We start from the raw sequence: 13,363 nt of genomic DNA, 5'->3' as shown, positions 1-13,363 counted from the left end.
TATTACTGCATTTCTCCTCTATGAGTTGACCAAGGAAATCCATGCAAAGAATGAATAGGTATGGGGATAAAGGGTCCCCTTGCCTTATCCTTCTAGAATGATAAATCGGATTAAGCTCTTCACCATTTACCATAATCGAAGTAGAGACCGTCGAAACACAGCTCATCATAACCTTAATAACATCCAAGGGGAGGTTGACTCTGATAAGCATATCGCTAATGAAACTCCATTCAAGCTTATCATAAGCCATTTCCAAGTCAATTTTTAACACCATATAACCCACCTTTCCTCTCTTCTTACTGATGGAATGGATGACTTCTTGGGCTATGATTGTATTGTCAATACCCCTTCTTCCCAAAACAAAAGTAGTTTGGAAGGGAGAAATGAGCTTATCTAAGAAAGGTCTCAGTTTAGCCACTATGATCTTTGTAACAATCTTATAGACTGTATTGCATAGAATTATCGATCTATAATTTCCTAAAGTCTCTGGAATTTGAATCTTTGGTATAAGAGTGATGTGAGTCCTATTCAAGTATTTAGGAACTCTTCTCTCTACAAAGACCTTTTTCATTTCGTCACTTACTGAACTTCCCACTATCAACCAAAATCTATGGAAGAAACCTGCATGCAACCCATCCGGACTCGAAGCTTCGAAAGCTTTCAAAGACCACAAAGCAGCTCTTATCTCATCTTCCGTTACAATCCCACTTATACTAGTCGTCTCCTCATCCAAAAGTTTTGGCCTGCCATCGGGAGGCCAACGAAGCTACCCTAGGAACACTAAGGAAGGAGGATGTGAAAATATCCCTAAACCCATCCCTAATGTGCTCCTTTACTCCGTTATCCTCATAAATCAATTCCCCCACTGAATTATTAATAGCCAAAATCTGGTTTCTTTTCCTTCTTACCAGAGTAGAGACATGGTAGAAGGCAGTATTTCTATCCCCTTGTATCATCCAGTTTACTCGAGACTTGAGAGCCCAAAGTTCCTCTTCCTGACTTAGAATCGTGTCAAGCTCTTTCACCAAATCTTTCTCAAGATTTAGGAGGAAATTTGAAGGTTTGGAAGCTACTGACCGCTGAATACCATTCAATCTTGCCATAATATTCTTCTTTTTAACAAAAATATTACCAAAATGATTTCTATTCCACTCGGTGACATTTTTTGAAAAGAGATCAATTGCCTCTCCAAGGTTATGAGGCTATCTCCGAGCCTGCGATACAATGTTTGGAAAGGTGTGATCCGTCAACCAGCAGATATGGAACTTGAAAAGTCTTACTCTGCCTCTATTAGTTCTTGGAAGCATGTCAAGCATGACAAGACAATGGTCTGAATGGCACTTTGTGAGATGAATAACTCTAGCATCCGGGTAAAGCAGACACCAACTAGGATTGACGAAAAATCTGTCAATTCTTTCTTGAATAAGAGCATGGACCTCCCTTTTATTTGTCCAAGTGAATCTCGGACCAGTAAACCCAATTTCAATCATGCTACAGTTATCCAGGCACTCCTTGAACGGCAAGGAGCTACTAACCCCAACAGCCCTACCCCCAAACCTATCCTCAGCTGATAGAGTTTCATTAAATCACCCGCTATGACCCATGGCAACTCATAGAGCTCTGTGACTTTATTTAGATTATTCCATAAGATGGGCCTTTTGGCACTCCTAGGACTAGCGTAGATTGCAGAACTTAACCAACTAGAATTAGAATTTCGTACCTTAACTACGGCTTGGATCTCTTACTCAGTGTTGGACAACGGGTTCACCTCTACCCTATCTGAATTCCAAAGCATCCAGAGACCACCAACATACCCGATAGTGTCCGTGTGAATCCCACCATCAAAAGGAAGATGGTCAGAAATCTCCCTAGCCCTCTCACCACCAACTTTTGTTTCCATCAGAATTAAAATAGCCGGATTGTGGTTCTGAATCAATTCTCTAACATGCCCTTGGAAAGTGGGCTTCAAAGCCCCCGTACAATTCCATATAATGACATTCATGAGGTAAATGTGTTGAGGGGGTGGGACACCTATCAACAGGAGGTAACGACATGATCTCCTCCCTCAAGATCCATACACTCTACTTCAACATCTCCATGATCTGCCCCTCCCCTGAAACCACATCAAGATCCATTGAAACAATCCCAACCTTCTTTATGGCAGTCTCTCCAAAGGCTTCACTACACGCAATAAGGCCATTGGCACCTCCATCAAACCTGCCCACCACTGGTCCATCGGCTCTAACCAAGCTAGATCCGAGAGACCCCGAGCGCCCACCCTCGCGCTCTTCTCTGCCACAGAGCCCTCTAAACTCAAAGCCCACCTCCGGTCAAGGCGTGACAGATGGATAAAGCTCTCTTCTTTGTTTTAACTTGCCATCACTCTCAATTTGATGCCGATTTTCTTGAGGAAGACAATTTATGGGCTGTATTGGAGAGGAAAGAACTTGGCAACTACCAGCTATGCTTTGAAAAGTTTCTTTATGAACCCTAGCTCATGCAATGGATTTCTTGCCTTTGACCGAAGCTCTATGGTCCAGCTTACTCGAAAAAACCTCTGCCTCAATCCGCTCCTTATCGTTGCCCACTTCATGATTCTTTGGGCTTTTAACCAACGAAGCTTGGGCCTGAGAATTTTCACTAGTACTTGCGTTTAACCCAACATTTGCCATATGGGCTTTAGTGGTGGGCTTTTGGGACGTAAGTTTCCTCTTAGACTCCCTGGCCAGCCTCTTGCTAAACTTAAAATTACCCATAGCGTTGTTGAACCTTGCTTCAGTAATGTTCTTTCTCAGCTCTTGCTTCCATCCCAATATGGGACCCTCCACTACCCTGAAATTTTGTCTCATTCCTCCTACGTGAGACAATAGTCCATGGTCCGTAAGTACCTGACTATACCTCCTCACGCACATTCTCATGCATGATCTTGCTGAGCTCCACGTCAGGACCCACGTTGTCAGGAACATGCTCATTGCATGGTTATCCATCTGAAATCCCATCCTCCTTTGTTTCAAGCACCCTCGGCGATGGCTCAAATCGAATTGTATACGGACAATTTTCTTTACAATGGCCGATTCTATCGCAAGAAAAACACAACCTCTGTAATCCTTCGTAACAAATAGGTTGTTCAAATTTCCCAATTAAAACTGCAGTAGCCAGTGGCTTATCCACATCAACTTGTACACACATTCTCACATATCTACTTCTTGTTTCCATAGCAGTGTGTGAATCTACTCGCAGTACATTACTGATGGATTTTCCAATATGCAGGAGGGCCTCAGGATTATAGTATTCCATTGGTAACTTTTTTAGCCATATCCAAACAGCAATTGAAGTGATGTTTGCCGATGCCGGGCGAAAGTCTGGCTCCCAAGGTCTAATGGAGAGGAAGTTTTCTCCAATGAACCAAGGACCTTTTTTGAGAATGGTTTCATAATCATCTTTCAGAGAGAAGTGGGTGAGATAGAACCCATGCTCCAAGTCAACACAGTCCAACCTCCCAGCCAGTTTCCATAAGGAAAGGAGCCTATTATGGAGGAAGTTGAGCCCCACGATCTGCCATACACCTTTACTATAAGAGCTTTTGACCATGGCGTTCAGATACGCTTCTTAATATCCCTTGAGAACTTGACAGCTACAAGCCCTTCACGCAAGTTATCTACTTCTTCATCCGAGTCCGCCTCATCTTCTATGAGCTCACCAAAGCAAAAAGCTTGTGTGAACGCCCCAGGAATTTCACCTACAAGTTTATCTCTGAATGTAGCCGATCCATTCCATGGCCCCTGACCATGGTTTGGTGATGACGGGCCCAACCCCAACCCCAGTTCTTCCTTGAATCCTGCGTGCTTCACGTCTTTTACTTTTTTGTTACTACGAGCTAGCTCTTCTTGTTCTTCTCGTGAAAGGGACAGGGAAGGGGAGCTCATGTCAGTGTCACTTTCTTGATGCTAACTATTGGGACCTATTACATTAAGGGTCTCAATCCTTCTGAGCGTTTCTTTAGGGTAAGAAATGACTTTTTTTTTTTTTTGGGGAATTAATTAAAATGAAAACTTACAGTTTTATAGTATAAGAAAAGTTTGCTAAAAAAGAAAAAGAAAAAGAAAAAGAAAAAGAGAAGTTATCTCGTTTGTCTTGTGAAAGGTTACTTTTTTTGCCCAATGAGACAAAAGGCATGTGATTGCTATAGAATGAGATAAATTATTGGATTAGGTGGTAATACTAATAATATTGTGGAAAGAAAATGTTAAGAGTCACTATAAATTTGGGGTAAGAAGTTACACTTAATGTAACTCTTTATGAATGTTACAATAATATTTTTAATTATTTTAAAATTTTTACCATTGGATTACACAATTATATTATTCTTAACAATAACAACTAATTTTGTGTTAATTAGATATTACTCACTACTATTCAATTAATAAACTCATTTTTTTGTGCAATATTAAAATACAAAAAATAAACTTGAAATTTAAAGAAATTATAGACGAAATAGTTATTATGGGGTCAGAGAATTTGTGATCCCAGCCCACTTTACATTAGGGCCCAAGGCCCGAGCAGAGGAGAGACTTTGCCGAGGACGTGCAACGAAAATCCAAATGGCCTAGAGGTGTAGCCGAGGACGATCTTATCCTTGGCATCCCAAAATTTAGAAGGAAAGAATGGCACGCTATCAAAGGCAGTCCCTAGAGCGCTCCCAGAAGAAAGGGCGAGTACAGTGTAGGAGCGGTTTAAGAGAAATGCTACAAATACTGCAATTAACTACTCTACGCCTGATAGGGCCATGCTCTTCAGCTTTTACAACCACCCCCAACCACTTAGGGTATGGGCTAACAAGACAAGTATCAGCCCTAAAAAGCGAAACTTACACGTGGACGTATGAAAGAGGTGAAAAGCTAGTATAAAAGGAGGAGGAAGCAGCCAAAAAAAAGGAGAGGCAGATCGTCTCCAGGGCCATTGAACCCTAAAGTAAAAAGAATAATAAGAACATTAAACTTCTCGGACGAAGGCTAAGAACCAAAGCCACCCAGGCCGTGCCGAGGAGAAAGTTTTCTTGGATACACTCAGTCCACCCCCGTGTGATCATCATGAAAACCATGACTAACTACTGTCCAATAACCAAGGCCTAGCCTTTTAACCCATTCTCTACAAATTTATTGTTTGGGCCTTTAACGTTCGAACCTAATAAACCAATTTGGGGTCATTACAAATTGAGTCCTTACAGTTAGCGCCGTCTGTGAGAAGGCTTGTGCGTTGGCATAGGCGGCGGTTAGTTATGGAAGGATCAAGCCCCTGTCAATGAGGGCCCCTCGAAAGAAATAATTTTCGTAGTGGTGCAAGCTATGCGAAAGCCACTCCATCATTTCCAGCAACACGCGGATGTTGCCCTAACTCAGCCCCCACTCAAGGCTACACTTCGAAGTGCCAGTCGCGTGGGCAGTTCTAAGGGCTTCTGACATGAAGTTTAAGCCCCACACACATGCAAAGGGGCTAATCCACGAGACACTCTAAAAAAAATATAAGTTTTCGACAGAACCAAGGTATTGCATGGTCCTCGGACTCAAACCTATGGGGAAACTAACTACTTCAAAAAAAAATATATAAGTTTTGGACAAAACCAAGGTCTTGCATGGTCCTCAGACTCAAACCTATGGAGAAACCAACTACTTCAAAAAAAAATATATAAGTTTTGGACAGAACCAAGGTCTTGCATGGTCCTCGGACTCAAATCTATGGGGAAACCAACTACTTCAAAAAAATATATATAAGTTTTGGACAGAACCAAGGTCTTGCACAGTCCTCGGACTCAAACCTATGGGGAAACCAACTACTTCAAATATATATATATAAGTTTTGGACAGAACCAAGATCTTGCATGGTCCTCGGACTCAAACCTCTGGGGAAACCAACTACTTCAAAAAGAAAGTGCTAGACAGAACTAAGGTCTTGCATGGTCCTCGGACCCAAACCTATGGGGAAACTAGTCACTAGAAAATATAAGTTTTGGACAGAACCAAGATCTTGCATGGTCCTCAGACTCAAACCTACGGGGAAACCAACTACTTCAAAAAATATATATATAAGTTTTGGACAGAACCAAGGTCCTGCATGGTTCTCGGACTCAAACCTATGGGGAAAACAACTACTTCAAAAAAAAATATATAAGTTTTGGACAGAACCTAGGTCTTGCATGGTCCTTGGACTCAAACCTCTAGGGAAACCAACTACTTCAAAAAGAAAGTGCTAGACAGAATCAAGGTCTTGCATGGTCCTCGGACTCAAACCTATGAGGAAACTAGTCACTAGAAAATATAAGTTTTTGACAGAACCAAGGTCTTGCATGGTTCTTGGACTCAAACCTATGGGAAAACCAACTACTTCAAAAAATATATATATAAGTTTTGGACAAAACCAAGGTCTTGCATGGTCCTTGGACTCAAACCTATGGGGAAACCAACTACTTCAAAATATAAATATATATATATATATATATATATAAGTTTTGGATAGAACCAAAGTCATGCATGGTCCTCAGACTCAAACCTATGGAGAAACCAACTACTTCAAAAAAAAAAATATAAGTTTTGGACAGAACCAAGGTCTTGCATGGTCCTCGGACTCAAATCTATGGGGAAACCAACTACTTCAAAAAAATATATATAAGTTTTGGATAGAACCAATGTCTTGCATGGTCCTCGGACTCAAACCTATGGGGAAACCAACTACTTCAAATATATATATATAAGTTTTGGACAGAACCAAGATCTTGCATGGTCCTCGGACTCAAACCTCTGGGGAAACCAACTACTTCAAAAAGAAAGTGCTAGACAGAACTAAGGTCTTGCATGGTCCTCAAACCCAAACCTATGGGGAAACTAGTCACTAGAAAATATAAGTTTTGGACAGAACCAAGATCTTGCATGGTCCTCAGACTCAAACCTACGGGGAAACCAACTACTTCAAAAAATATATATATAAGTTTTGGACAGAACCAAGGTCTTGCATGGTTCTCGGACTCAAACCTATGGGGAAACCAACTACTTCAAAAAATATATATATATAAATTTTGGACAGAACCTAGGTCTTGCATGGTCCTTGGACTCAAACCTCTTGGGAAATCAACTACTTCAAAAAGAAAGTGCTAGACAGAATCAAGGTCTTGCATGGTCTTCAGACTCAAACCTATGAGGAAACTAGTCACTAGAAAATATAAGTTTTGGACAGAACCAAGGTCTTGCATGGTTCTTGGACTCAAACCTATGGGAAAACCAACTACTTCAAAAAATATATATATAAGTTTTGGACAGAACCAAGGTCTTGCATGGTCCTTGGACTCAAACCTATGGGGAAACCAACTACTTCAAAATATATATATATATATATATATATATATATAAGTTTTGGATAGAACCAAGGTCTTGCATGGTCCTCAGACTCAAACCTATAGGGAAACCAACTATTTCAAAAAAAAAATATAAGTTTTGGAAAGAACCAAGGTCTTGCATGGTCCTCGGACTCAAACCTATGGGGAAACAAACTACTTCAAAAAATATATATAAGTTTTGGACAGAACAAAGGTCTTGCATAGTTTTCGGACTCAAACCTATGGGGAAACCAACTACTTCAAATATATATATATATATATATATATATAAGTTTTAGACAGAACCAAGGTCTTGCATGGTCCTCGGACTCAAACCTATGAGGAAACCAACTACTTCAAAAAAAAAAAAATATATATATATATATATATATATAAGTTTTGGACAGAACTAAGGTCTTACATGGTCCTCGGACTCAAACCTATGGGGAAACCAACTACTTCAAAAAAAAAAAAAAAATATATATATATATATATAAGTTTTGGACAGAACTAAGGTCTTGCATGGTCCTCGGACTCAAACTTATGGGGAAACCAACTACTTCAAAAAAAAAAATATATATATATATATATATATATAAGTTTTGGACAGAACCAAGGTCTTGCATGATCCTCGGACTCAAACCTATGGAGGAAACCAACTACTTCAAAAAAAATATATATAAGTTTTGGACAGAACCAAGGTCTTGCATGGTCCTCAGACTCAAACTTTTGGAGAAACCAACTACTTTAAAAAAAATATAAGTTTTGGACAGAACCAAGGTCTTGCATGGTCCTCGGACTCAAACCTATGGGGAAACCAACTACTTCAAAAAAATATATATAAGTTTTGGACAGAACCAAGGTCTTGCATGGTCCTCAGGCTCAAACCTCTGGGGAAACCAACTATTTCAAAAAGAAAGTGCTAGACAGAACTAAGGTCTTGCATGGTCCTCAGACTCAAACCTATGGGGAAACTAGTCACTAGAAAATATAAGTTTTGAACAGAACCAAGATCTTGCGTGGTCCTCAGACTCAAACCTATGGGGAAACCAACTACTTCAAAAAAAAAAAAATATATATATATATATATATATATATAAGTTTTGGACAGAACCAAGGTCTTACATGGTCCTCGGACTCAAACTTATGGGGAAACCAATTACTTCAAAAAATAAATATAAGTTTTGGACAGAACCAAGGTTTTGCATGGTCCTTGGACTCAAACCTCTGGGGAAACCAACTACTTCAAAAAGAAAGTGCTAGACAGAATCAAGGTCTTGCATGGTTCTCGAACTCAAACCTATGAGGAAACTAGTCACTAGAAAATATAAGTTTTGGACAGAATCAAGGTCTTGCATGGTTCTTGGACTCAAACCTATGGGAAAACCAATTACTTCAAAAAATATATATATAAGTTTTGGACAGAATCAAGGTCTTGCATGATCCTCGGACTCAAACCTATGGGGAAACCAACTACTTCAAAAAAAAAAAAAAAAATATATATATATATATATATAAGTTTTGGACAGAACCAAGATCTTGCATGGTCCTTAGACTCAAACCTATGGGGAAACCAACTACTTCAAAATATATATATATATATATATAAGTTTTGGACAGAACCAAGGTCTTGCGTGGTCCTCGGACTCAAACCTATGGGAAAACCAGCTACTTCAAAAAAAAAAATATAAGTTTTGGACAGAACCAAGGTCTTGCATGGTCCTTGGACTCAAATCTCTGGGGAAACCAACTACTTCAAAAAGAAAGTGCTAGACAGAACCAAGGTCTTGCATGGTCCTCGGACTCAAACCTATGAGGAAACTAGTTACTAGAAATTATAAGTTTTGGACAGAACCAAGGTCTTGCATGGTTCTCGGACTCAAACTTATGGGAAAACCAACTACTGCAAAAAATATATATATATATATAAGTTTTGGACAGAACCAAGGTCTTGCATGGTCCTCGGACTCAAACCTATGGGGAAACCAACTACTTCAAAAAAAAAAAAATATATATATATATATATATATATAAGTTTTGGACAGAACCAAGGTCTTGCATGGTCCTCAGACTCAAACCTATGGGGAAACCAACTATTTCAAAAAAATATATAAGTTTTGGACAGAACCAAGGTCTTGCATGGTATGGGGAAACCAACTATTTCAAAAAAAATATATAAGTTTTGGACAAAACCAAGGTCTTGCATAGTCATCGGACTCAAACCTATAGGGAAACCAACTACTTCAAAAAAAAATAATAAATATATATATATATATATAAGTTTTAGACAAAACCAAGGTCTTGCATGGTCCTCGGACTCAAACCTATGGGGAAACCAACTACTTCAAAATATATATATTTATATATATATATATATATATATAAGTTTTGGACAGAACTAAGGTCTTGCATGGTTCTCGGACTCAAACCTATGGGGAAACCAACTACTTCAAAAAAAAAAAATATATATATATATATATATATATAAGTTTTGGACAGAACCAATGTCTTGCATGGTCCTCGGACTCAAACCTATGGGGAAACCAACTACTTCAAAAAAAAATATATAAGTTTTGGACAGAACCAAAGTCTTGCATGGTCCTTGGACTCAAACCTATGGGGAAACCAACTACTTCAAAAAAATATATATATAAGTTTTGGACAGAACCAAGGTCTTGCATGGTCCTCAAACTCAAACTTATGGGGAAACCAACTACTTCAAAAAAAATTATATATAAGTTTTGGACAGAACCAAGGTCTTGCATGGTCCTCGGACTTAAACCTATGGGGAAACTATCCACTAGAAAATGGCTTAAGTCCTAGACAGAATAGAAATCCTGCGCGATCCTCGGACCCCCAGCTCTACGGAAACTAACGTAACCGAGTGTTTAGATCCGGTACAGTCATACCTCGGTCCTCGAACCGGATGCCCAAAACAACTTAAGACTATGAATATCGTCTGAAACATGGCAAAGTACCCCAGCGCCTGGTGACCCCCTCGGACAGTTCATTTTAGGTTATACGTCCTCGGGAGATCACCCCACATGCGATACAAAACATTCATCTATTATCCCGATTGGTCTCATATGGTTAACCCACTTGAAATTGGCATTATTGTGCCCATCAGTTTTAATAAGTTCAAAGTGATAATTCTTTGTTAACAACGGCATTAGCCCTGAGTACTGTTCGAAAGAAAAAGGGCACCAGCACATTCATTCGCAAAATAATTATTACAGAAAAGAAAGAACATGCAAAATGGGATAAAATCATCTTTTATTAGATAAAGAAGTAGTACAGCGTACAATAAGGGGCCTAACCAAGCCTATACCAGAAGCTAACTACAGAAGCAAAAAGAAAAACAAAAAAATATATATATAATGAAAATAAAAATACATGGGAACGATAAATCCTTCAATTTTGCTCTAGCATCGACTAAGCACGTCCAGATGGCACCAGTGATGGAAGAGAAGAAGAAGCAGAGGCACCTAGATGGCACCAGTGATGGAAAAGAAGAAGAAGCAGAGGCACTTGGGTGGCACCAGTGATGGAAGAGAGGAAGAAGCGAGGATGCCAAGTCCCCGTACCAGCTCTGACTGCAATCGAGCAAGTATCATATTAGCAGCAATCGAGCGAGAGCAGATGGTACCGGCGATGAGAAATCTCTGTGCTGTCGCACCAAAAATCTGATGCGACCTCCACCTGCTTCGAATTTTGGCTGAAAGAAGAAGAGGCTCCTTTCTTGCCTTATCAAGGGGAAGAAGTGTCTTGAGTCTTTGTTTCCCTTGCCCTAACCGGGCCATCTTGAGTCTCGAAGAAACCCAAGGCTTCTGGAGAGGGTGTGGTCCCTTCACCCCCATCTTGGCCTGACCATATCACCCCCTAAGGCTCAGTTACACTGGTAATGGGGATTATGGGCACAACTAGAGGGTTAGGGATTTGAAAAGCTTAAAGGGTCTGCAAATAAAGGAAATGACCCCTCACCGTGCTTCTTATATAGGGGGCAAGCCTGGCGACATTTAATCTGTACAAATCTCCAAGAAAAACTACAAACGAGATAAGTCTCGCTCAATTCCCAAAGCCGTCTTCAGTCGTTGGATTCGCATTGCCTCATAAAGAGACCTTATTAAAGACGCGCCTCGTGCACCGAAATGGCAAGAACGCTGCGTGGGTAAAACTAAAAGAATGTCTCATTACTAGGAGCGTGTCCCAGGCAAACGAAGAGGCTTCGGCATTGATGAAGGATAAGACTTGGTAAGTCGTGACATAGGCCCAATGTCACCAAAACCCTCCTCTCCGTCCGAGGGGCTGGACAGCAGGATTTTGAGGGGCTATTGTGGGGTCAGAGAATTTGTGATCCCGGCCCACTTTACATTAGGGCCCAAGGCCCGAGCCGAGGAGAGACATTGTCGAGGACGTGCAACAAAAGTCCAAATGGCCTAGAGGTGTAGTCGAGGACGATCTTGTCCTCGGCATCCCAAAATTTAGAAGGAAAGAATGGCACGCTATTAAAGGCAGCCCCCAAAGCGCTCCCAGAAGAAAGAGCGAGTACAGTGTAGGAGCGGTTCAAGGGAAAGGCTGCCAATATTGCAATTAAGTATTCTACACCTGAACCACTTTGGGTATGGGCTAACAAGACAAGAATCAGCCCTAAAAAGCGAAACCTACACGTGGACGTATGAGAGAGGGGAAAAGCTAGTATAAAAGGAGGAGGAAGCAGCCAAAAAAAAAGGAGAGGCAGATCGTCTCCAGGGCCATTGAACCCTAAAGTAAAAAGAATAATAAGAACATTAAGCTCCTCGGACAAAGGCTAAGAACCAGAGCCACCCAAGCTGTGCCGAGGAGAAAGTCTTCTTGGATACACTCAATCCACTCCCGTGCGATCATCATGAACACCATGACTAACTACTGTCCAATAACCAAGGCCTAGCCTTTAAGCCCACTCTCTACAAATTTATTATTTGGACCTTTAACGTTCGAACCCAATAAACCAATTTGGGGTCGTTACAAATTGAGTCCTTACAGTTATTTATCACTAATCATTTTGAAAATTTAAATGGAGGGTATAAGTAGAAATCATAATCCAACATTAGATTATCAAAATAGACATCTAATAAAAATATATTGAGTGATATAAAATTGTTTAAATTTTTTTTCTTATTTACACCAAGAATGAGTTTTATAATAAAATATTAAATGTATGTTTGGTAACTGTTTTTTCTCCTTATTTTTTATTTTCAAAAAAAAAAATTCTATTTTTGAGAATAAAAACTTGTTTGGCAATCTAAAATAGACAAAAAACAAAAAATTGTTCTCAAAACTCAATTTGTAAAGGAAACATAAAACATGCAAAAGACTGTTTTCAATTTTTAGTTTTCAAAAGTCAATAAAAACATGCATTTTCTTTCTCAATTAATGAGTTAGCATTAAAGATCAAATCCTAGTAACAACATATTTTAGTATTTTCTATTTTTTTTTCTTCAAAAAACTATTTTTTTTTTAATTTCAACTAACCAAACATGTTTTTGATTTCAAAAATACAAGAAAATATTTTTTTCTTTATATTCCCAAAAACAAGTTTTTGAAAATAGAAAACAAAAACTGTTACCAAACATAACCTAAAAGTCTTACAAATTGACTTGACAATAAATATGATTGTGTCATATATTTATTACTTACTTGTTTTATGTTTTATTCATAAGATAGATAGGTAGATAGTAAATGAGGGAGGATAGGGGTTCAAACGACATAGAACACTACTAAGAATCTTGTTTTATGTTTAGAAGTTGACACATTATTTATAAGATTTACCAAATAAAATTGGTAATAAAACTAGGGAAAAGTTAACGAGTGCCTAATGACATTTATTAGCAAACCATTTTTATAATAAAATTATTATGGAAAAATAAAAAATTAACTAACTTTTTTTATAGTTTTTTATATTTCTTATAAAAGTAGTATTAAAATTTTCTTAAAATGATCCACTATAAAAAATCCTAA

At 39.0% G+C, this 13,363-nt stretch overlaps 1 protein-coding gene across 1 annotated transcript; it reads right to left on the bottom strand.

Moving 5' to 3' along the window:
• Positions 1-2,979: 2,979 nt before the first annotated feature.
• On the bottom strand, positions 2,980-3,591 carry LOC126691069 (uncharacterized protein At4g02000-like). The gene has a single exon (XM_050386149.1). The coding sequence runs from the start codon at positions 3,589-3,591 to the stop codon at positions 2,980-2,982; it is 612 nt and encodes a 203-aa protein (XP_050242106.1).
• Positions 3,592-13,363: the final 9,772 nt, after the last annotated feature.

The sequence above is a fragment of the Quercus robur genome, chromosome 7, assembly GCF_932294415.1.
Source record: "Quercus robur chromosome 7, dhQueRobu3.1, whole genome shotgun sequence".
In the NCBI taxonomy this organism is placed as follows: Eukaryota; Viridiplantae; Streptophyta; class Magnoliopsida; order Fagales; family Fagaceae; genus Quercus; species Quercus robur.
This window is presented reverse-complemented; position numbering and strand designations above follow the sequence as displayed.

Bases quoted from the DNA above. Each gene is read 5' to 3' on its own strand.
- LOC126691069 (XM_050386149.1), bottom strand. From the start codon at position 3,591: ATGGTCAAAAGCTCTTATAGTAAAGGTGTATGGCAGATCGTGGGGCTC.